Source organism: Manihot esculenta, chromosome 6 (assembly GCF_001659605.2).
Source record: "Manihot esculenta cultivar AM560-2 chromosome 6, M.esculenta_v8, whole genome shotgun sequence".
NCBI lineage: Eukaryota > Viridiplantae > Streptophyta > Magnoliopsida > Malpighiales > Euphorbiaceae > Manihot > Manihot esculenta.
The window spans coordinates 26,039,840-26,064,929 of NC_035166.2; the positions used below are offsets into that span (position 1 = coordinate 26,039,840).

A 25,090-nucleotide genomic window follows, 5' to 3' on the forward strand; every position below is an offset into this window, starting at 1 on the left:
TATGTATGCTTATTGTTCGTTACAATAAATATGTTATATAGGAGCAGAATACATTAAAGAATATTGATTTACTTGAGCATCTTGATGGAACCTGTTTCATCATCTGTTAACAGTGCTTTGTTATCCATAGATACTTGTAACATAGATTTTGCTGAAAAAAATTCTAATACAACTTTTGATATAGGGCATTTTAGATTAAGACATCTTTCTATGAATGTTATGCATTTTATTCGGAATACACACTCTTATATGACTTCTTTAAATAATGAAATTTGTGATACTTGTCATTATGCTAAACAAAAAAGATTGTCTTTTCTGTAAGTGCATTTAAGTCCTCTGCACTATTTGATTTAATTTATACCGATATTTGGAGGCCTTTTAAGGTTCTTTCTATTTATGGACAGATTTTTTAAACCATTGTAGATGATTTTTATAGGCATATTTGAATTTTCTTAATGAAGCATAAATCTGAAACTTCTTTTTTAATCCAGTCTTTTGTTAATTTTATTGAGATACAATTTAAAATAAAACTTAAAATTTTCAAAAGTGATAATGATTTTGAATTTGCTATGACTTAGTTTTTTGCTTTAAAATGTATTATTCATTAAACTAGTTGCGTAGAAACTCTACAAAAAAAATTTCATAGTTGAAAGAAGGAATCAACATATCTTGAATGTGGCTAGAGTTTTACTTTTCCAAACTCAATTACCAAAGATATTTTGGTCTTATACAGTTGTACATTCTATTTTTCTTAGTAATAGATTGCCTACACCTTTACTTGCAAATAAATCTCCTTATGACTTGCTTCATGGTTCTATTCTTAATTTGTCTTCATTAAAAGTATTTGGCTCTTTATATTTTGCTGCTACTCTTACGGCAATTAGGACAAAATTTAATCTTCGAGTAAGAAAGTGTATTTTTTGGGGATATAAGGCTGATGTTAAAGGTTTTGTGTTGTTTGATTTGTCCATTAGAAAATTTTTTTTTCTCTGGAAATGTGGTGTTTTATGAATTTATTTTTCCTAATGACAAACACACTCCTGGTCCTTCCTCTCGAACTGATCTTGTTTTACCTCAAGATTATACTATTTTTGATTCTGATTATTTCCCTTCTCACTCTCCTTCTTTTGGGCATGTTGTTCTTCACCAGTCAATTCCTGTTATTCTTAGAAAGTCCACTTGAAATAAAACTGCTCCTACCTACTTAAAGGATTATCATTGTCATTTACTTAAATCTGTCTCTCCAATTGTTACTTCTAATATTTTTCACCCTCTTTCTCAAGTTCTTTCCTATGATCATCTTTCATCCTCCAATAAGTATTCTATTTTATTTGCTTCTACTATTGCTGAGTCAATCTACTTTTTGGAGAGAAACTATGCAAGCTAAAATTCTTGCTCTTGAGCAAAATAAAACTTGGATTCTCATTAATTTATTACTAGGAAAAGATCCCATTGGTTGCAGATGGGTTTAGGAAATCAAACTCAAAGTTAATGAAACTATTAAAAGATACAAGATTCGACTTGTAGCAAAAGATTATGCCCAAACAGAAAGTATTGATTTATTTGATACTTTTTCACCTGTGGCTAAAATGACTATTGTTAGACTTTTATTTGCTTTAGCTATTGTACATAATTGACATCTTCAATAATTGGATGTTAATAATACTTTCCTCCATGGAGATCTTAAAGAGGAAGTTTATATGATTTTGCCTCCTGGTTTTTATACTACTACACCTAATAAAGTCTGCAAGCTCCTCAAGTTTTTGTACAGCCTCAAGCAAGCTAGCAGACAATGGTTCTCCAAACTTTCTACTGGTTTACTTAATTTTGATTACATTCAGAGTAAATCTGATTATTCTTTTTTTTATTAAACACAATTCTTCTTCTTTTACTGCTCTATTAGTCTATATGGATGACATTATCCTTGCTGGCAATGATATGAAAGAAATACAACTTGTTAAAGATTTTCATGACACTTCCTTCAAAATTGAAGACTTGAGAAACCTTAAATTTTTTTTTTGGGGGGATTAGAGATTGTCGGATCTTCCAAGGGTATTGTACTTAATCAAAGAAAATATGTTTTAGATATTCTTTCTAATGTAGGTTACCTTACCTCCAAACTTGCTCCGACACCGATGAGCAGTATCCTTAAACTTTAAAAGGACAAAGGCACTCTTTTGCCCTATCCTTCTATATATATAAGACTTGTTGGCAGATTATTATATCTTATTACTACAAGACCTGATCTTACTTATTTTGTTCAACAATTAAGTCAGTACCTATGATATTCTATTGATTTTTATTTGCAGATAGCTCACAAGATTCTAAGATATATTAAGAGTTGTCCAGGTTCTGGTATTTTCTTTTCTGCAACATCTAATCTTTAGTTAAAAAGTTTTAGTGATTTTGATTGGACTGGATGTATTGACATTCGAAGATATGTATCTGGCTTTTGTGTCTTTCTCGGCTCTTCCTTGATAACATGGAAGTCCAAGAAACAACACACAATTTCTCGTTTCTCTTCTGAGGCTAAGTATTGAGCCCTTACTGCTCTTACTTGTGAATTACAATTGTTAACTAATTTGCTTCATGATTACCGGTTACTTACTAATTCATGAAATGGTTTTTTTGATAATCAAAGTGCTCTCCACATTGCTGCTAATCCTATTTTTCATTTACGCACAAAATACATTGAATTTGATTATCATCTTGTTGGAAAAAGTGCAAATTGGTGTTATTAAATTATTTTCTATCTCCATAACTACTCAATTTACTGAGATTTTCACTAAACCACTTACTCTACCTATTTTCTCCAATTTAATGGTCAAGTTGGGAACGATTAATATTTATTGTCCAGCTTACTAGAGGTTTTAAAATATTTGATTATTTAAGAAAATAAAAAAAATGTTTCTAAAATAAAATAATTAGTTGTTATAATTATTTTAAAATAATATAGTTAATTCTTTTTCTTTCTTAGATTTATATATATAAGTATTTATATATATAAGTATGAGAGTTCTCCTATATCTATAGTAGTGAAAAAAAAAAATTCCTTCCAATAATATTCACACCATTTTGTTCTGGAATTGGACCACGAGGCAATGTCGAGTAAATTCCTTTTGTGTTCACTAGTCAGGCCTAGCAAAACGGATATATCAGACCTCTGGGGAACCTCCGCCTGAAAAACTAGAAACCTCAGTTCGGAAGATGCCTGCAAGTTTCAATACAGGCAGTGTAATTTTATATTTGCTACCGTTTTCAGAACTCAAACATGGAGGTCAGAGAGATTTCACCATTCTTTAAGGAGACAAAAAAGGTTACTGATCTGTTTTTATTTTGGTTCATATACATAAAATTTAATAAGAACTGATTTTCATGTTGTCCTTTCTCACTCCAACTGTTGTTCCATTAACTTTTTCTTGCAACATCTCGTTGAAATTCGAGAAACTAAGCGTATTTGTGCCCACATCCTATCCGTCAACTTTACTGTGTTACGTGCCTCAGTCACGCTGCAATGCGACACCAACTCATTAATATAAATGTCCAAACAGTTATAAATTACAAAAACCTCCCCAACATTTTCCAAAATGTTCACTTGAATGCTAACTTCTCATGTTGAACTTTTAGTCTTTGGTTGTTTCCACAGGCCTCAAAATATCCTTTCTGCTGTTGGAAAAAATGTTAATTATTTTGGGAGTTCAACAAATGCTTAAAATCGGAAAACTAGGAGCTGTCAGCCATTTTGGACGCATTGATTACTTTTGAGATCTGAAGGCCCATTTCAACATTCTGGAATGATCTAAGAATCATCGTATTATCAATAAGATAGAACGAGTTAATGAGGCACAACAGAATAGCCATTTTATACAGTGAAGGATGTAAAGTTTGCACTGTCCAACACCAGGAGAAAACCAGTAACAATGGCGCTATCTATATGATGAGATTCCGTGTGAAAAAGTTTTAAAGTCCCCATTCCGGCCTGAAGAGAACTACAATGTATAGCTATAGCTGATAGACCCAACCCAAGACTTCATCATTTAAAACTAGGTTAAATTAGCATGTAAAATTATGTCCATGGAGTCGGCATGCTCATGACACGAACTATGGAAGAACGCTTACTGCAACGGGGATTCCCATTTTTCTATCGCCATTTCTAAAACCATAGGGATGAGAGATTTATTTTTTTAGTAAAAAAAAAATAGACAAGTTCTTTTTTACTAACCTAAAAATAGAACAGCTATTATACTTTGAATGCATTAAGACATGCAAATACACAGCAATTACGGAGTTAATTGATATTGTTATGTATATGTAATTACTAGTAATGGATAAACAAAATTTCCCTTGAATGCTGATTTAGTCACAGTTCTAGTCGTGTTTGCCATCACCGAGAAAGTAGCCAAATTTCAATCCACCACCAATGGAAATTTAGGTACAGCTCCACAGTTCAGGATGGAAGGATTTTCATAAGAATATTCATGGTACATCGCTATAGGATCTTGCCCCCAGATATGTTAAATTTATGAATTATTGGCATCTAAAGAAGAAAATGATCAATCATATGTTGTATGACATCTGCACCTTCTATATGCATTGTGTGATCTTTGACCTGCACAGTTTATAGAAACAGTTTGCTCCTTCAGAAATGAAGTATATTAATTATCAAGTTCATTATCAGGGTGTTTTTGCACCTAAAGCACCAAAGAGTAGAGATACAGGTATTATTCCAAGAAATTTTCCATGTTAACATCCAGTGAAAGAACCAGCACTTCGTGCAGACCCAACAGCAAGAATGCGCCATAATTTTATTTGACTTGTGCGTGCATGTGCACATGTGGGAATTTTTTGTGTGTATTCGAGAGAATGTGAGAGAAACCTGAATGACACTGTGAGCAGCAAACCTCTGTCTGCATGTGTGGAAGCTAACGTCTACTTTTTCCCAGGACACCCGGGATAGACCTGTCACCAGTTCCTCTGTACAAATAATTTCAATTAACAAACTAGTAGATGATGTAGCATCAGCGCATAGACAAAAGAAATGAATGTCAATGGAAATGTCCAAAACATGTTTTTCATTATTGTGAATTGAAGTTGGGAAAAGCGAAGGCAACTAGCATAAACAAACATAGTGATGAAAAATGCTGTCTCTTCCAATTCAAAAGCATTAGTATTTACCTTCTAGTTTGTCAAAGTAATTATCCTCTATTGATACAAGATTGCATTCTTCAGCGTCATAGGCTTTGCAGCGTTCTTCATATACAATATGTGGATATTTTTCATTCACATTATCTTCCCACTGAACCCATAAAGAGTAACTAAATTCCAATCAGCAGGTCAAAAAATTTGAAAATAAATGTAATACAAATTCCAAGCAGATTTACCTTTGGTAATTCATTTTTACGCCTAATGGATGAGGTTCTCCAGCCCACAATATCTATATGGTTTTTCATAAAGGAAACAAAGAAAAGAAGACTAGGAAAAAATTCAGACCATAATGAGTAGTGGCCACTTATAATAAATAATGAATTATAAGGATACGGTCATAGCCCACATTTGAATACACAACGCGACGCTTGAATGTACGCAAAGCAGACCTGCATATTCAGTTAGATGCTTTTGATTAAATTACAGTCTGGATATAATGGAGATGACACCTTCAGAAAATTGGTGAAAATAAAACAATTCAAATAACTACTGGGGTCCAAGTGGTATACATGAAAAAGCAATCAGCATAATCTTCTATCATGCGTTTAAGCAATGGAGGCTTCCCCTCATCAGCATCAGTGAGAAAAAGGTGTCGACCTGTTCTCTTAAATATCCAATGAATAACAAGACCTGCAGCTTTCTCAAAGGCAGTTACACCGAAAAGAAAAGGTACCTGCAAAAAAGATGAATTTTTAACAAAATAGGTAAGAGGATTTTAATGCCGTCTCCAAAACTAGGGGTGAATTGACTTTGGTTTTAAATTTTAATGCCGTCTCCAAAACTAGGGGTGAGTTGACTTTGGTTTTAATTGATAATGAACCTATTTATTCGGTTGTTCAGTTTGGTTTTTTGGTAATTTGGGCCGTTTCAGTTACCGATTTAAAAAATTATCAGTCACTTGGTTTGGATAGTTTTTATATATATATAAAAAAAGAATAAGAAGAAAAGAAAACTAATCAAACTGAACAAAGTACTCTATACAATGTTGTGTTGTTTTTGCTCCCTTTATAAAAGCTCTAATTTTTTCACACCTCAGTGTGTCACTGTCACTTTTTCTCCCTTTCAACTTACATGTCCTCCCCCTTTCCCTTTTCAATTTTCACAGATCCTCCTCCTTCAGGACTGCTTCTTCTTAGTCTTCAGCTTTGACTTCGATTCTTCATTTCTTCTTCTTACCTTACTCTCAATTCTCGAATCTCAATTCTTCTGCTTCTTCTGCCTTCCTCTCAAATCCTCAATGCCCCTTCAACATGCAAAATCTCCATGGATCTCTCTCCTTCACCTCAACGAGTTTCCATGGATGGAAATCTCATTCAGGATTACAAGTTCAAGTATTCAACAGCTTTTCAAGACCCATTCCTGAAGATTGTTTCAGCAGGTGGTGCAACGAAAATTTTCTCAACAATAAATTTTCTGCTCAAAGTTTGTTCTTTTGTCAGTTTGTGGGTTGTGACCTTAATATGATCTATGCCACATATTAGTAGTTTTCTGTGGGTAATAATAGAGTTGCACATTTTTGTGGATTGCTTGAACCTGTTGTGTTTCTATTTTGGCCATTGATGATTTGTAGCTTGAAGCCTTGAAAATGTGGTTTTGCTACATTGTGAGTTTGATTCTGGGATCTGGGTTGCTCCTGTGGTTTTTCACATTGTGTTATCGACTGTTTGGTTAGAGAGAAACTTCAAGAAGTTGCAAGAAAGGGAAAGAAATTGTCAAAACTGAAACTCAAGTTAAACCAAACTGATCTTATCAGTTCAAATTTTTTTTTTTAAAGTTTGTAATTGTTCTCATATTCTTGTATTTTAATAAATCAAGTTAGTCTGACTTGGCTTGGTTTAAAAAACTGAACTGGCAGATTGCATACTCGTACCTAAAACCTAATAATAAGTAGATTAACATGTAGGAGTGCACATACCAACAGAAAAATGTGAAATATACAAACACAAAGTTAGTAGGATTCCAGGATAATTATATCATGAATGGATTGTGATAAAGTAACACTAAAAGCTGATGCAAATTTGTAAAGTGACACTAGGCATAATTTTGCAAGGGATTCAGGTACCACAATGATGCATAGGAGTGATTATGGTATGTAACTGGTTCATTCTCATCATCCTTCCAATTAGATATCAGCTCAGATTCTCCCAACCATGCAAATTAACCTAACAGAAGTCTTTATGCACTTGGGTTCACTTGCAGAAAAATAACATTTTTCTCAGATCCAGCAAGAGAAGTGAGAAAAAGTGCCAACTTGAATTCATAATGGCCTAGAGCAGGAGTAAGATAAAACTTCAAGCTTTGATGTAGCTGAGAGCATACAACAAAGGTCCTCTTGTTCACTTATTGTCAAGGCATATAAGCACTGAGTGATGCACTAAACCAATAACAAGCCATACTCTCATTATCTCAAAGGCCATACTGTAGAAGCAACAGGGAATAACAGTTCACTGTTTGAGCCCGCAATTCAAAAGAGTCAAGCTTTATAAAGTGTAAGGTTTTTCTTTCTCCATTTACAACTTTTCTTGTGCCCAAAGAATTTAAATTACGTATTACCCCTCTCTCTCTCTCTCTCTAATATAAAACAAATTAGCATGTAATCAACCTTATCAGATGTTTTCTCAAGTCTTAGGTGAACATTTATGATGCTTAAAGCTCTAGATGAATAAATAGTTAGATATGATACCTGCTTATTCCCTCTTGAGCCAAGGTGAGGTGTAGCAACAGTGATGAAGTTGATAGCCTCTAAGCCACCTATTGTAGCCTTTACATGCTCTTCACGTGTTTCAGCTGCTGAATCCTCTACATTTTCTTTCTGGGGTGATCGATACAATCTCCCAATTGCATATCTTGCCACCAGTCCTCCCACAGAATGTGCAACCAAAGAAATCTTTCGTAAATTTGGTTTTCTCTCAATCACTTCAAGGACCTGGAATTCACACGTTCAGTTAGATTGATTTTAAAGGAAGTAGATTTAATGGATAGCAAGTAGCAGAAGCATAAAGATAAAAATTGCATCCCATAATAACCACCTCATTAGCCAACCGCTCACCCATCACATCCACACCATCAAGAGTCAGCCTAGACATATTTCGTTCACTGCCTGCAAGTCATGTAAACAAACACAAGTATTTATTCTGGGGATCAAATAGTAACAGGAAAACCATTGCTTTAAACTCCAACCTACAAAAACATCGACACCAAATAAACAAGTTTTGCTTATCATTGACTTTGGAAACATAATCAGAAAAGGACAGCCTCCTCACAATGAACAATCACTTTATCAGGAAGCATTCTAACAAATTGCTCAGCTGCAAACTTCCAATCTGAGGCACTGCAGAGAATTGCATAAGCACAAATGAGCAAATAAAATAACTAAAGAATCCTCAATGTGAAAGATGCTTGACTGCTGAGATAGAGCAAGACAAATGGGACAATCCAAGTCGATATTTAGAAAATCACATTATCTGTAATTGAACAAAACAAGAAACTGCTCAAATTAAGCGAAAAATTCGAACACCAGCCGTGTTGACTGTTGAGTTCACAAATTGCAAATTTTATGAAATTTTTTTTGAAAGAATACAATTTAAAACAAGCTATTGCAGATTAAAGCAGCTCAATTCTTGCAAAATTACGAAATAAAATAACCAAGGAAAAGAACCAAAATAGAAACAAATAACTTGACGATCATCAAGCAAAATCAAAATCAAAACCAAACAAATTCCTAAAAAAAGAAGTGAAAATAATAAAGAAAATTTCATTAAATCATAGAATGTAACCTTCCGAGGATACCGTGGACCATGATAACAAGATGATCAGCAGAAGAAGAATCAGAATCCTTACAACTCCTGACATCGCAGCTTCCATTGACCGACTCCGAAGAGCACACACCGTTCTTTATAATTCCATCATTGGCAGTTCCATTACCTAGGATTGAGTTCTCCATTTGATCCAATTCCAACTTTATCTCTCTCAGGTCAGCTAATAAACATTTGAATTTGAAAAAAAAAATTAATATAAAAAAAACTGGAATAAAATGAGAAATGCTAGGCTTTGCTGAAAACTCCTGAGGAATATTAAATTGACATGGAGAGAAAGCAAGAGAAAACAGGAAGCATGAGAGTCCGGTTGATTGGGAGTAGAGAAGAAGAAGAGAAAGGTAAAATGCCTGAGAGCGAAGGAAGCTAAAACCGGAGCGAAAGGCCTCCTAACTGAAAAGGGAATTTATATTTGGAGTGAACGGCTTCCTCCTTCGGGTGCGGTTACGCATACGCTCCACGTCGGTGAATAAACACAATTTTGTAGTCGGAAATCCAATTATTAAATAATATAGTAGACTAATTTAATTGCTTTTATTTATCTACGTGTCATGCAAATGATCACAATTAGCAAACAAGGGGACAGTTACTGTACAGAACGTCACCGGAGAGGACCCGGAATAATAAGAAAAGGGCAAGTTGTCCGTCCGGGTCGGTAGCACGATGATGGATAGGATGGTTGTTAGTTTAGGGGTATTCGAAAGGGTATGGTCGGACTGGCTGCTGAGACTGAGCCATCGGATGATACGTCTTTTTGGCAAAAAAAATTAAAAAAAAAAAAAACAAATCGGCGATATGTCCAAAAATCTATAATCTACTCGCCCGTTTTGATTTACACCTGTCCCTCTTCTAGTATTTTTATTATTATTTTTTGCATTATTTATTTTTTAAAATAAAAAACGCCGACATTTTTTTTCTTCCCCATTTTGTCTCTCGATGTATAAAATAACCCCCTTATTCTATGATGGTTCATCATACTTAATATATATATATAATGTGAAATTATTTATCGCATTATTATTATGACGTCAGCCTGTAACGTGTGGACGTAGAGGTCCAGTGAGTATGAGGCCATTAATGAAGCAGTTGGGCGAGGGCGAGAAAATGAAGGTGGATAAACATGAACCAACGACTTGGCAGAAGTTGATATGCTTAATTAATTAGTTTTAAGCAACAGATTACTATAGCTTTGGGGAATGCGTACAAGTGATTCCTCCATTCAGTTTATAAGCAAGATATCCATTCACGTAAAAAGATTGATCTCAATTTACACGTGTTGTCCCTTTTTTCGGATTTTTGGTGAAGATATTTTTTTCAAAAATTATGGCTGAAATTAAATTTGAGAATTTTAATATTATTGTTATTTTTTTTTAAAAAAAGAAAAGAATAATTAAAGAGTGAGAATATAATTCCGAAGTTATTCCAATAAAGGAAATATGCTCAATCATTTGGGTCTGTTACAAAAACTAAATCCAAAAGTTGAAAATGTGACAAATCAAATGAGAAACAATAATAAACTGAGTTGCACATGCAATGTTTCTCTGATTAATTATCCAATCATCAATAGATTTTGATGACGTGGATAATATCATTAATCGGAATTTGCAATGCCTTTATACCCAAAACATATATTTTCTATTGTGCTGATTTCTTTTGTAAGCAAGTACAAAAGCTTTCATTAATTAATACCTACAATATTGTTAAATATATCAGCAATTAATTATATTAGTTTAAAAAAATGCAAATTGACTTAATCTAACATTTGAAATTGATTAAACGGAAAACAAACATTATTAGTTTTTTTTAATCATTATTTAATTGTATTAACTTTCTGCGAATTTAATCTAACAATTATTAAAATAACATCTAAAAAAACTTCAAAATTAAGATAATCAATATGAATATATCTTTTAAATTACTAGTAATCTCAGCATTATTATCTAATAGGTTGCTGGGCCCTGCCGTATGTGGAAACTGGGAACCTAGACTGTTACTCATTCTTTGAATAGTTCGTTGTCAGGTTCTTTCTTTAGCTTTGAAGACAAAGCAGGTCCAATCGACGGGAAAGCCTGAGGTTGTCTATTCCACTAGATTACCAATTATACAAGCAAATAAGTCGTTCCAAGAAATTGTTGATTTGCCTGCATCACACGTTTATTTCCTTTTCATGCTTTTTCTTTTTTTGGCATTTTATAATTTATTAAGCAAAATAACTATCAACATTTAAATACCTTAATTTCTAACTGGCTTCCAAATGCTGATATTCAAGTTTCCCAAGCTTCAACTTTTGCAAAAACTTTGGCTTCAGAAGGAAGGGTCATCCATTGTAGGACACTAGGAAGAAAAGAGAATGAAAATAATTTTAAAAATTGGAATAGGGTTCTTAATGCAATTGCAATATGCCACCAGCTACCGCTATTGCTGCTTCATATTTGATAATAAAATTGTAGAATATTAATTTAAGGATTAATGCTAATTTCACTCCTAAAGTTTAATTTCAGCTCATTTTTAATTTTTTTTATCCAAATTAATTAAAATTTTTTAATTTAATCTAACCTAAAAAAATTCATAAATTAAAATTTTGAGCTACCATCACCGTCTACTTGCCGTTGGATCTCTGTGTGCTCTCAAGCTTCAGAGGGTTTAGCCAGTAGCAGATAGGAGCAACAGAAACAGAACACACGAACGAGCACTAGAATCCAGTGCCAAAGAGGGCCAACTGCTTTAGCTCAGTGCTTTAACATTCATTTCTCTCTCAAATGTTGTGGAGATGTAGCAGAGCTGCTTCTCAAATGTCGAAGCTTGGGGGAACTCAGAAAACATCTTCTTTTTATTCCACGCCTAACCTATGCCAAGGCTTCTGCTGCAGCTGTCACGTTTTCCTAACAAATCGTCGGTACGAAATATTCACTGCCCTGATTCCCAATTTTTGAGAAATACGTTTACTACACAAAACTACTTTTTTAATTGTTGGGAACTTGAATTATAAACTTGCAAATTCAGTAATCGTGGGATGTGGTTTCAATGGGATATGATTGTGAATCATTGTTCAGCATATAAAATTTGCTAAATCAACCAAATAACTGATTAATTTTCTTGAAGTCTCTCTTATTTCTTATGAGCACTCATGAGAGTCATGTCATGAATTTAAGCCTATGTCTATGTGTTTATCCAATTTATATCAAATGATGATGGTTATTATTGTTTGATAATCATAGTTTTAGGTTTTTAACAGGTAAGTTTGGATAAGATGTTTTGGTCTAAGCCCTGTCCTTTGGCTCTGGCTCCGGACTCCTCTCTCAGAATCGAAGAGCGCAAGTATGAAGGTATTCGGCATTTTATCCTTACGCTCTTGATGTTCTATAGCAAACAAAGCAAATCTATTAGGGGGCAAAATGTGGCGTACCGGCGCATCATTTCTCAAGTAGATAAGCCTGCCATTTATGAAGGTGAGTCCATTCTTCTGGGGGGTGTTTGTCTTAAACCAACCTATAAACTCTAAAAGTAAGCTAACTTATTTTAACCAATCACATAACTGATTAAAAATTTAAATGTTTATAAAGTTAATTTTTATAAGTTAAGCTAAACATCCTCTAATTCAAGGTGAAAACATAGAATCTGTCCTTATCTTCTTTCCCCCCCATGCTATCTATAAACTGTGGTCATCACGGTTGCACGGGGATTAACGTGAGTTCAAGTAGTGTACTTCGCAATCTGTATAATTCAATTTTGGGGTTGTGGGCTTAATTTTCTAATTTTCTTCTTCATGACAGTCCTTTTAATTAGTACAGAAGTTCTAATTAAGTGTGGCTACATTTTCCTTAATGTTTGTGTGTGTCTTTGTTTTGTTTACCTGTGTAAATTTAATTAGCTTTTCTTCTTACTTTTCTTCTTCATGCAGTATTCAATATGGAGAAGACATTTAAAATGACTTTCTTGTTGCTTGTACTCCATATGTGCATATTTGCTTACGCCGCTTGAAACAGGAGGATTTGGGCAGTACTTGTACGAGATCTACAATCATGATGTGGAGCTGAGAGTATCTAAAGCAGGGGTATGTGCTTACAACTTTATCTTTACCATGTCTGTTTGAGGATTTAATTTGCATTTCATGGTATCTGTTAGTTCTGTATCTTTGTTAATCAAAATGATCTTTCCTTGTCTACTTATGGAGCTTGTGGTAATTAATTTGCTAATTTGCTTTGAGAACATGCATAAATCACGATTGAGTTGACTGTCCAGCTTGTGATTTGTTTGGTATCATTAGGTCATTATAAGTGCTTGCATCTATTCTTTCTTCTTTTTCTATGTTTTAAAAACCATATGAAAGAATTCAAGATGATACAATCTTTTTATTTATCTTTTCTTGTCTGAATTCCTAAAAGTTGAGACCATTGCATAATCTTTTCATTTTTTGTGGACTATCCATGTGCAATTGTTTGAAAGTTCTACCTGTTAACAATTAATATTTCTGCTTAGCTGACCTTTCAGTGTTATTGTTGCACCTACATCATGGGGATGATATGCAAACTGTGGAGCCTTCTTAGCATGTAGATGACATATAAGTACCTACAGTTGATAGAAATGTCTAAGCCTTTCTCCACTATATGTTCTGAATTGGCAGGTTAACTTACTGTTGACCAAATGGATGAAAGAATTAGAGAAGATATTCTATGGAAATATTGTTGCTTATGATGCTGCCATGCTTCAGAGGCTAAATCTGATGAGCTAGTGAAGGTGGTGTGGAGGTAAGATTACCATAAAAGCCTAATCTTGGAATTTCTTTGAATTTCACATATTAGTGTCAAATAGCATTTTATCTTAATCTCTGATTATGATTGTGCCTGGAATATGGTTTTTGTTACGATCCATGCCTTTTTTCCTTAATTGCTGAAAACTTTGATGTGAGGCTGCTTTGCACCAATATTCACAATCTACTGATGTTATGCAACTTCACTGAGCACAAGTCCTTAATATCGATATGGCTGCCCTTTTTCCCATGCTTTTTTCAGGGTGAAAATTAGGGCAGCTAAAATAGGTTTTTTATGGCAAAAGCTTTTGATGATATACTTTATTAGGTGTTGAGGTGATATCATCACAGATCACCAGACTTGAGTAAATAAATAAGTAAACAAACACACATATTTTTCATAGTTTATTCAGTAGATATTGCTACTGATTCTTAAACAGATAAGGAGGGTTTTTTTTCAAGATTAATCCTTTAATTTTTATTTGGTCTTCTTCGGGTAGTTTAGAACACTGAGGGAACTGTTCATTTATGATCTGTTTTAGACTCTTCAATGTCTTCTAAACTTGGGTAGATTTGGCATAAGATATGATGAGCCCTTCTTATGATTGGTTATTTACCTCGCCTGGATCATCTTCATGGTTCATACTTTGTAGTCATTAGTTATTTTCTCCCATCCCAAGTTTGATATGTTGGTTCTTGAAGATTATTTGACAGTCTTCTACACTCTAGTTGCTTCATATGGTCTATTACAAAAGATTTTACCCAACAATGTTGTGCTTTTTACATAGCTATTTTTGTTCACAATCCTGTGTCATGAATTTACTGGAGTTGCATGAATAATTACTACTAGCTATCTAGCAGTTATAATAGGGCTTAAATTTGCCTTAAAACTAATGGAGGTCTATTGATGCCCACAACAACGGGAATCTCATTCAATGTTGTTCCATAGAGGAGTATGTGTGTTTCATCCGTTCCATGTTTGGTGAGAAGTTATTGGCTTTATATGTAATCGTTTCTTTGTAACAGACCAATGCTCAATGTTAATGATATTGCTAGATTATACATGAGATTTCTTCTATCTGGTGATTGATGTGAAGTTTTAAAATTATTCAATTGGCCTGTATCTTTCTTTATTCTGATTGGAGTAGTGTGTCCTGCAGAAATGTCTTTTCTGATGATGGGACATCAGAGCCAGATGCTACTGCATTACAGGCTGCCCAGGCATGTTCTCATCTTTTGCTTTTTTTACTGTGTTTTGCAGTGCTGCAGACTGCGAAAGGAATTGTATCATTCTATCATAGGTTGTTAGATGCATGATTCTAGGAATGGAAGCCGTCAATCGTAAATCTCCATTTTATGATTCTTATGCCTTGGGTTATTAGAAATGATTTCCCATTTTCCACATTATGTGCATTGTAAGATTGAACCTTGTTACTCCAAAGTTAGGCAGTCATGTCTTTGATCAGTATGCTGATATAATTGCAATGAAGTTTTGCTGGATTCCTTGAGGAACTGTTGTGTCTCTTGTCCAAGTCCTACTGTAACATTATGGGACATATCATGAATGCCATCTTGCATTCTTGCTTAGATTTTGTCTGTATATGTCATATTTTTTCTTTGCAAGATCTATAAATCTTATCTAGCTTGCGTCTTTCCCTAAACAATTAATAATGCAACTGAATATTTGCTCATATCTACAGGCAATGGCAAGATATGTACGTCAGGAAGTCGATTGTCTTTCCTTAACAGGTAGGCTTGTTGGAAGAACGTTCTTATTTGTTGGTTCAAAAACTTTTTCATCATCAGATTAACTTAGTTTCGTTGCATAAACTTGTTTTGACTAATAATTGACCAAATAGTTTCATGAGATGTCTCCTTTCTTCCCTAAAACTCAGACTGAAAGAGGGGGTGAGCGAGTTGGTTTGCTAACCTGCCATCAAGTTGGGATTGTTTTATATTTCCTCGAGAATATCCACTTTTAAGCATTTCAGTAGCTTAAATAAGCTTATACATGTGCATATCCATAATAAAATGAAATTCTCCAGTTAAATTTATTGGACTGATGTTTTGTCTGTGTCATAGCTAGCTCCGGATGTTGAATCATTATTTATTTAATTGTTCATTAGCTCTTGGTATTTTCAGTGTTCAAGTACAATTTATGCATGATATATCTATGTATATTTTATTAATATATGTTGCTGCGCTTACCAATTTGACAAAGTTGTGGGAATGAATGAGCAGACAAAGAAGCCATGTGTTCTGGAAATTTCATGTTCACCTCCTTGGATAACACATCATCACATGCAGCAAGGAGTTAAATGGAAGAGGCTGATGCAGGATTAACGGTCTATCATTTGCTTCTAAGGTTAAAAGGAGAAAAAGATTTTTTTTTTTTTTCATCTGATACAGGAGAAGAATAAAGCCATGTAGTGATTATTTTGTTCTTTTTCATTTGTTTGTTTAAACACTAAATCCAAGTTAATAGTGATTTAAGTATATAATGATGTATAATCAATAGTGCTTTTTTCTGGCAAATTTTAACAATATATTTTGGACGCAAAAATGCAAAGGACATTTATGTAAAGAAATTTGATTAGAGTGTTCAAATGCATACTTGTCCTTATGCTGCATTTATCATCATTCAATGCTATTCTTTTTTGAACTGTTATCTTGTTGGTAATGAAATGGCTCATAAGTGAACCTAAGTTGTTATTGTTTTTTTTTTCCCCTTAACTGAACATAACAAAGTTTAAAAGTCATATAACTACCGGAACATATTGATTGAAAGTAGTTAGCTTATATATTACCAGTAGATAATTGGATGTTTAATGTAAATAGGAGTGTTATATTATACACTCTCCAAACCTCTAGGATAGGTTCACAGTTATTTTCCAATGCGATTGTATATGTCTAGAGAAAAATCACTCACTTGCACTTGAGCAAGCACAACATCAATGTTTTTTTCTGAGACTTATTGTGCGCCTTGTGAGCGCGTTTGGATCCACAAAGGCAATCGCTCGGATGTTCTCCTAACCCAACCCGGGAACGGACTGAAGGGAACCGCAGCATGGGGAATGTCCGCATCACGTCGCAAGGCTCATTTTTAGTTGTGGGTCATAGGGCGGGCTTCGGGTGGGCAGTTTTATCTAATCAAGGGCAGCGGCACAAGGGTCCTGGTACTATCCAGGTGTGAAGAACCCTGGAGGTGACTGCAATGAGCAAAAATATCACTCACCAGCCTAAACGACGAGCAAACACTCAGAACGTGAGAGTAAGGGATCACCCAATGAATGGATGAGCTCCAAGGAAGTAGGAGAGAGGGAGGCAAAATTCATGCTTTTAGAGAAAGGGCTGTTCGAATCTTATTTGAACTGTGATAATAACTGATTAAGCCATGCCATAAGGCCCATTCTCCAACTCCAAACAGAACGAGGCCAAGCCTTTAGATTGTCTAAGGAGGTTGGGTCATAGATCGGCCATAGGAGTACTCTGGGTTATAAACAAGGACAATAAATTTCGAGCTGCCGCCCATTTTCATTTCATGGAAGTCCCCAGGTGATGACGCGTTTTGCTTCTTATCTGGAGAGTGGCGCTGAAATCGTTCCTATTGGTTCGTGCGTGGCAGCGAGAATAGATGAATAAGGGTGGGCAGCCGCTTGAATGGGACCTATTCTCTTAATAGGCGGCAAAGCTGAATAGGAAAGGGACCGAGCTGACTGATAAGTGCCTTTTTCTAAAGGCTCTCATGTGAAGCTAACATGGCTGGCTACATACAAGTATAGCCAAATCAAGATGAGATGGGACAGACGGTCAGAGGCCGCAGTGGGACTACCATGGGAAAGCCCACTCTCGCTAGCTAACATAGAAAGATATTCCCAGATGATAGTAGTCTCTATGTGAATCTCTTCCCGACCAGGCCAGGCCAAATCTAGCCACCACTTGGGTTGGGAATGGCTCAGCCCACATGCATCATTTGATGAAAGCATTCCAATCCAGTGCCTCTTTGAAGTGGCTTGTCAACCACGCTTTCCCTCCCTCGAAATAATACTCCTCACAAAATGCCCTTCTTTAGGTTGGGGCAATCCAACAATGAGTAGTTCGCTCAAGGACTCCACTCCCTCGAGAGCATTATGCTGACCGAGATGGAGCTGGGAGCCAACCTGGATTTTCCTGGGGCTTGCTTTACCCCAACACCTAAAGAAAAGGTGAGCGCCGAAAAGGAAACAGGCCAGCCTCTTCAAGAAAGCTTTGCTTGGTAGAAGCTGCCTACTCACTCCGACAATGCTCTGAACGCGAAAGTGTGCAGTTCCACTCCCTTCTCCCATGCTGAGTCACAGGTAGCGTCTCAAAAAGCACGGACGAGCCACATACAGGAAAACTTGCACGTGTGGTTCTGGTCGGGGACCTCGATATACTATGTGTAGGTACCCGTAATTCGAGTGAGATTGTCATGGAGCAAAAGCAGGTATGGTCTGGTATTCCCTTGTTCCCTGTATTGGATGTTCCTCATTTCTTGTCTAGGAGAAACTACTTAAGCTCCACTTGATCCCCCAGAAGCAGAAGCTGAATCAGTTGCAAGCTATAATGTAGAATATGCGCGGGATCCGATCCTTAATAGTCCACTATTGGCGGAAGCCAATGTCCCGAGGACTCATTCTGACTGAAACAAGGGGTGGGTCTTTACCAATTTTGAAAATATTCTATTCTAGTGAATTCAAAAAACGTAAGCACGTAGCCCGAGCCTTATTGAAACCCCTTAAAACTGATGCTGGAAGGTAGTCCTACTCACTGTGGCATGTTGAGGTGAATGCCAAAAATAATGAAGAGGAGTTTGATATTAAAGTAATATAGAAATTAGTGCTACAAAGGGCTGCTTAAGCTCCTTTGCAGCCATTTCTTTTAATGTTTGTTAGCTAGCCTGAAGCTTGAAATTTGTCATAATTCATGAGTTCTATCTACAAGTAATGCCTCTATGCAAGGCCATGAATAATTATTCTGATAGTTTTGTAATATTTTCCATAGGCAATGACCTCATGGGTATATATCTAAACAACAAATGGACCCGTAACGCTGAAACTATGGGCCTATGATCATCATGGAGTAATAACTAAAATTAGTTTAAAGATTATAATTTATGAATCATGTATGTAAAGGACAAATAAACTAACAACTACTTTATTCAGAAAACTTTGGAAAAAACACAAAATACAAACAAAAATAAAACAAAAAAGCCTACTTTTCCTCAACCACAACGTCTGAAAATAGGATTTTCTTTAGACTACTAACTACTAAGCATTGGAAAGAATGAACCAACATAGATTTTACGGGCTTTTCAGTTAAACAAGTCATCATATTTTACAATGTCGTTTACATCAGTTTCCGACAGGTTCTGTTTTGCCGGAGTCCTAACAGCTAGTGGTGCTTCCTTTTCTTTTTTCTTTATAAATCTCACGTGTTGTTGGCCATTTCTTCATCGTATTCTCAGAAACAACGGATAAAGAAAATCATTTTAACTTTGAGAATCAAACTCAAAGAATGATGACGTTCTCTTCTAAAGTAATCAAAATCGAAACAATCTCCCCTTCATCGGAGATAATTGCCCATAACGATGATCTCTTAACCGAAATCCTTCTCCGTCTACCTATCAAATCTCTCCTCAAATTCAAGTGCGTATCTAAGCACTGGCTGTCTCTCATCTCCGATCCTCTCTTCTATCTTCGTCTTAATCCCACAAACTGCCCTTGTGCTCTCATGGTGCATAAATGGTCGCGTTTGGACAACCCAGAATTCTACTTCATCAAGCTTGGTTCCAACTCAAAACTCTCCTTCAGAACCCTGCATTTTGTTAATAACTCATCAGTTATCAAAATCTTCCAGTCCTGTAATGGGTTACTATTGTGTAATAGTTTCTGCAAAAATTTATGGAAACTAAACTATTACGTTCACAATCCAACTACCCAGCAACGGAAATTACTTCCGGAAATGAATCAACTTGGTAAAATTTATGACCTTTATTTAGCTTTTGATCCGAGAAAATCACCTTACTACAAAGTAATCTGCGTACATAGTTGCCACATTTCACAATCAGTATACAGAATACAGATTTACTCAGCGGAAACTGGCAGGTGGGGGGTCTTATCAACAGCGACTTTCACTCTGCCCTTCAATATTGGATTTCATGGAGGGGTTTTCTGGAATAATTCTATCAACTGGTATACAGATTCAGGTTCATCAATACGTTTTGATATTGGGGAAGAAAAAGTGAAAGAAATGCCAATGCCTCCAATGCGAGATGCTTGTTATAGGAGAATGGTAACATATTTTGGCGAGTCTAGAGGACATTTGCGCCTGGTTGAGATTCACAGTGCACCCTCTACGAAATTCAATGTGTGCGAGATGGAGAGGGACTACTCAGGATGGTCAGTTAAGTACTGTGTTAATCTTGAGAGCGTTGTGAGTGCATTTCCTGGGATGATCAGACCCTACCTTGATCCTTCGGAGTTGAATTATTATGCTTTTCAAGTAATAGGAATTGAAAGGGAAGAAACCCACAAAGGGGAGTATTTGGTGCTGCACATACCTGCAAAATTTATAAGGTATAATTTGAAGGATGGAAGTTTTAGGAAACTTTGTGATTTTGCTCCGAATTACAAGCCTGAGGATGCCTATACTTTTGGACATTGTCATGCTTATAAATACATTGAGAGCCTTGCTTGTGTTTGATGATAGATTTGTGTTGGCAATCTCTAATGTGGAGAGTTTCTCTTTACTTGTTGGAATTTAATAGATATTGTCTAATACATAAAATCGAAATTAAACTAATCAATCATCTTCTTCTATAGATTTTTTTTCTTTTGTGTGTGTTTTCAACAATCCACAAGTTTGTGTGTGTGTGTGTGTGTGTGTGACAGTGAGATGTCATCAATTTAAGCAAAAAAAGAAGAAAAAACAAAAAGGAGCGCCATTATCCAGAACTGCAGAATGGCCTCACTGTAAGGTCAAGGCTCAAGAGGAAGAAGCCATAGGATGCCGGGGAGGTTTGGGAACTTGCCTGTTTGGCCTTATTAACAGAGAACAAACAACAATCCAAATGCTGAATCATCTCACTTTATCTTTCAGAAATGGCCCAAACGTGTTTACAGGTGTATATCAGGCAGCTGAAAGAAACACCAGCACTTTTCATAATTGGCTGTTTCTAATAAACCTTATATGCCTGTACAGAACAAAGCTGGGACCATATAAGATCCAGAGTCTTTTGTTACTGATACTTTTGGCAATAAAGAATTCTCAAAAATCCGACAATGTCAATCACAATTGCACTGTTCTTGTTGGATGGTTGAAGCGTGCAACTTCAGCTTCAAATCAGTATCAATCCTGGCTTGGTTGGAACCTTCTCCATAAAGTATGTTTCACCATTTCAACAATTATTGTTAAGTAGCCAAAATTAAGCAATTTTGCTCTCCCTGCACAAGGTCAATGTTGTCATTTTCGTCACTGCTCCATCATCAAGCAACACTTTTAGAAATTCTAAGGGAAAAAATTTAGCCCCTAATTAACTGCACAATGACGTACCAACAGAACCCAGTGCAGCTTCCCACAGACAGATAAGATGTCACTATCTACCAATTTCTTCAAGCTTCCACAGTACTTGCCTAATGGTTGGTCTAAGAGAAGGAGAAGGAGAACAACAAGCCATGGCAAGCTGAAAGAACTTGAGCACACATTCCTCAGTAACAGGTCCTTCATTATCATTATGATTGCTAAGAAGTATATCTGGATGGTATAAATCTGTGATTCTCCGATCAAGGACTGCATTTCTCATGAAATTTGGCAGATGAAAATCATCGTTAGGGGTCGGATTCTCACTAATTGGCTCCTTCCCTGAAAGTAGTTCAAGCAAGATTATCCCAAGGCTGTATATATCAGTCAGCTCACTTGCATCTTTCATTTTGATAAGCTCAGGAGCTTTGTATCCATCAGCTGCAGAAGCTTCAAGCATTTCTTGTCCAGCAGTAGGATTCAAGAGAAGGTGCAGGCCAAAATCTGATATGTATGGCTGGTAATTGCGATCCAACAATATGTTTTTTGACTTGAGATTCCCATGAATTACAGGCTTCTGTAATCCTGTGTGAAGATGATCCAATCCTTTGGCTATACCAAGAGATATCCTATAAATGATGGTCCATTTGTGAGAGTCAGCATTCCCATCTGCCCATAAAGAACATTAACGGACCATTCAAGATTTATTGCAACTTAAATGTACTTCAAGGACAGGAATTTACTTGATGGAACAGCTAGAAATTTTGTGTACAATTTGAAACACAGTCACACGGAGCACCATCAAAAGCAAAATTATTTCGTGAAGATTAACACAGATAAACCAACATTATCATTTTTTCTCCAAGGAGATGTGGAAGGAAGGAAAATGACAAAAGGTGGGTGCCGACAAATATAAATTAAGGAGTGGCGAAACCCAAAATGTTGACTACTTCCCCCAATAAGAGATCTAAAATAATGCAGGGAAGACAATATTTTGAGTCTAAATCCAGGAAAAGGATCATCAATGAAACTCATATCCCAACCACTTAATCCCCAAGAAAAAATAGATAAAATATATGAACATAATTGCAACTTGGAAATTTGAAAAGGGTAAACAAAAAAAATCAATACTTGATCTAATTTCCAAGATCTATGCAAGTCTGAAGATGCCAAACCAAATTATGGATAACTCTATGGATAAAGGTGTTACCCTGCTTTCCTTACTGCTAAGCAAATCCATTTTACTCTAAATATCACTTGGAAGAAAAGAGAATTAAAGAAAAGTTATGAAGCGTATAGTTTGCTCAGGTGAACTCAGCAGATAGTTAACTACGTAGACACGTTATTAAAAAAATGTAAACTCGGTTTTATGAAATTTAAGTTACAGAAACTTTTCCATTTTTCTACAGAAAATATATAGACATTTTCTCAGCAACCAATAACAATAATGAAAAAACTGATCTACTTACCTCTGATGAACTGAGCCATACTGCCACGTCTGAAGAAGGGGTGAACAAGAAGCTTTTCACCTCTCGGCCCTGCATAGAACCCCACAAGAGGGACTAAATTAGGATGTCTAATGCTGCCCAGCAGCTGTATCGCCTCCTCAAAATCTTTAGCCCTTGCAATGCAAACTGGCCTCAAGAACCTAAGCAGCCTCACACAGTTGCTCCTGTGCAATAAGGCCTTGTACAAGGTACCATAGTTGGATTTTCCTATCACCTCTCCTGGAGCATCAAGAATGTCACTGATTGTGAGGTCTTGCCCACCTTGAAATGTCAACAAGTCCTCCATTTCTTTCTCATCCCCATGCTTGAGTTCAGGGCTCTCTACGTCAATGGAGTCATTTCTTGCCCTGTTTTTGAAGTAAAGAAAGATGACGACCATGAGACTGATGAAAATCGTAGCCGAAGTTAGCCCAAGAATGAGTTTCAGCAAACTGTTGCTATCCATTTGTAGCGAATAGTAATCCCTATTAGATTAGAGTAGAAAGACTATGTATGACATAAAAAAGAGCTTAAGGGACAAAGAACAGAGAATTAAGATCTGGGTACAGTGTGAGAGAGAGAGATTGAATGGTGTTGGGTTTAGTGAAAGCTTAGCTTAAGATTTGTATGGAAAAGTGTGCAGGGAGAAGACAAGAAGATGAAGGTGGAATTGAACTTTGTGTGGAACCCAAGATTTTATGAGGTTTATATGAAAGAAAAAATGAAAAATAAAAAGAATGAAAATTGTCTTTGGATTATGAATAGGATTGAGGATGCTGTGCAATTGCATATGCAGAACGAGGGAAAGAACAGTTCAATTATACAGACCAAAATATAGTAAAGACAGATCTAGACATGTGATGTTTTATTTTATTTAATTGTATTTGCTTTGGGCTACAGTTGTGCCTCACCATTAGAGGTTTTCTTTTTCCTCCTTCCTTTTTGACAATGATGGGAATTGTCTCTGTTGATACAGAAATTTTTTTATTTTTCTTTTTAAAATTGCAATAATATTACCATCAAATTATATGCATATTTTTTAATTTATATATTAACCTTATAAAGAAGTGTATAATAATTATAAAATACATAGAGAATATATTATATATTCTGTTTAGCAATAATCATAATTGTAAGAATTCTAAATATGGGTTTTAGGTGGAAAATAATTGAATTTTGGACTCATTACCTCATTTTTTAAGTAATAATAATACTAATCAATGTTTAGATGCTGCTTTTCAAAAAAACAACTAAATTTATCTAAAATAAGTATATTGAAAGGAATCATCACCACAGATTACCAATGATAACTTGTCTTCCTATTTTCCTTTTTCTTTTTCTAATTTGGTCCTTGCCTGTTGATTAATGTCTATTATCTTTTGCTCAGTTAATAAAGAAATTTACTCTATAAACAAATAAAAATTCAAGGTCTCTTTTGCTACATCAATGATTCCTAGGATGATTTGTATACCACATGGAAGCCATCTAAAATGTTTATATTCTGATTAAAGGAAAAGCTCCATATTGAAATCAGAAGTTTTCTTTAAAAAATAAGAAGAAGAAGAATAGGATGACCGTACGATTTGAAGACTTTCCAACTGGAGAATATAAACTTTGATTCTAATTGGGTGCAGTGCAATCCAAATACAACTACAAGGACACAACTGAGATAAGCTGAACTTGAGCGTCATCGGACGGTTGATATTATCCTTCAGAAATAAAGAATCACCCAATCCGGTTTCTACACGTGTTGAAGAAAATGCGCCTGTGAGAGATCTGGGACGTTAGCCTTAGCCATGTGGGACTGACTGAGGCTAAAACGTTGAAGAAGGTAGTTCAGAGTTGAGACGAGACGAGACGAGGAGGAGAATGCAAATTAACGGCGGAGATTGATGAGGTGTAAGTTAGGTAAGGTAGAGCCCACGGTACTCAAAGCTCATCTTCTCCAATCAAAACAAATGTGGACCCTCCGCACCACTCCAGATATCATATATAATGGTTTCCTCAAAAGTGAATGACAAATATACCCCACCTCATCTTCCTTTTCTCTTTTCTTTTCTTTTAGCTTTTCCACTTTTGAATTTCACAATTAAAAAAGAAAAAAGAAAAAACATTTCCCTATTTCTACACCTTTTATTCTAGAAAGGGCACAACGGATTCCAAAGTTATAGGCTAAATTAGTAATTTTATAATTAAAATAAAGACTTCTATATTCATTCAGTCTTAGTGGCATAATTGTAATTTCCTTTTTATTGAGGGGTCAATTGTGATGATTATTCAACAATAATCTTAAG

At 35.5% G+C, this 25,090-nt stretch overlaps 3 protein-coding genes and 1 pseudogene across 6 annotated transcripts; 2 read left to right on the plus strand and 2 right to left on the minus strand.

Annotated features, from left to right (window-relative positions):
* Positions 1 to 4,280: 4,280 nt before the first annotated feature.
* Positions 4,281 to 9,643, minus strand: LOC110616443 (lipid droplet phospholipase 1). 3 transcript variants are annotated; one of them, XM_021758787.2, is made up of 11 exons: positions 9,371 to 9,643; positions 8,982 to 9,183; positions 8,469 to 8,536; positions 8,235 to 8,305; positions 7,889 to 8,131; positions 5,715 to 5,878; positions 5,539 to 5,594; positions 5,382 to 5,434; positions 5,176 to 5,296; positions 4,877 to 4,974; positions 4,281 to 4,609 (listed from the first exon to the last, which is right to left on the minus strand). In XM_021758787.2, the coding sequence occupies exons 2-11, from the start codon at positions 9,146 to 9,148 to the stop codon at positions 4,538 to 4,540; spliced, it is 1,113 nt and encodes a 370-aa protein (XP_021614479.1). In that variant the 5' UTR covers positions 9,149 to 9,183; positions 9,371 to 9,643; the 3' UTR covers positions 4,281 to 4,537. The 3 variants fall into 3 exon arrangements, with proteins under 3 accessions (XP_021614479.1, XP_021614478.1, XP_043813864.1); XM_021758786.2 differs by having other exon boundaries at positions 8,982 to 9,642; XM_043957929.1 differs by having other exon boundaries at positions 9,046 to 9,639.
* Positions 9,644 to 11,319: 1,676 nt separating this feature from the next.
* LOC110617066 lies at positions 11,320 to 16,390 on the plus strand (annotated as a pseudogene).
* A 2,918-nt stretch (positions 16,391 to 19,308) lies between these two features.
* On the plus strand, positions 19,309 to 20,493 carry LOC110616475 (F-box protein At5g07610). Its single transcript, XM_021758840.2, has one exon. The coding sequence runs from the start codon at positions 19,309 to 19,311 to the stop codon at positions 20,491 to 20,493; it is 1,185 nt and encodes a 394-aa protein (XP_021614532.2).
* LOC110616476 (putative kinase-like protein TMKL1) lies at positions 19,763 to 23,759 on the minus strand. 2 transcript variants are annotated; one of them, XM_021758841.2, is made up of 3 exons: positions 22,779 to 23,759; positions 21,343 to 21,978; positions 19,763 to 21,233 (listed from the first exon to the last, which is right to left on the minus strand). In XM_021758841.2, exons 1-2 carry the CDS (start codon positions 23,260 to 23,262, stop codon positions 21,386 to 21,388), a joined length of 1,077 nt encoding a protein of 358 aa, XP_021614533.1. In that variant the 5' UTR covers positions 23,263 to 23,759; the 3' UTR covers positions 19,763 to 21,233; positions 21,343 to 21,385. The 2 variants fall into 2 exon arrangements, with proteins under 2 accessions (XP_021614533.1, XP_043813543.1); XM_043957608.1 differs by having other exon boundaries at positions 19,763 to 21,978.
* Positions 23,760 to 25,090: the final 1,331 nt, after the last annotated feature.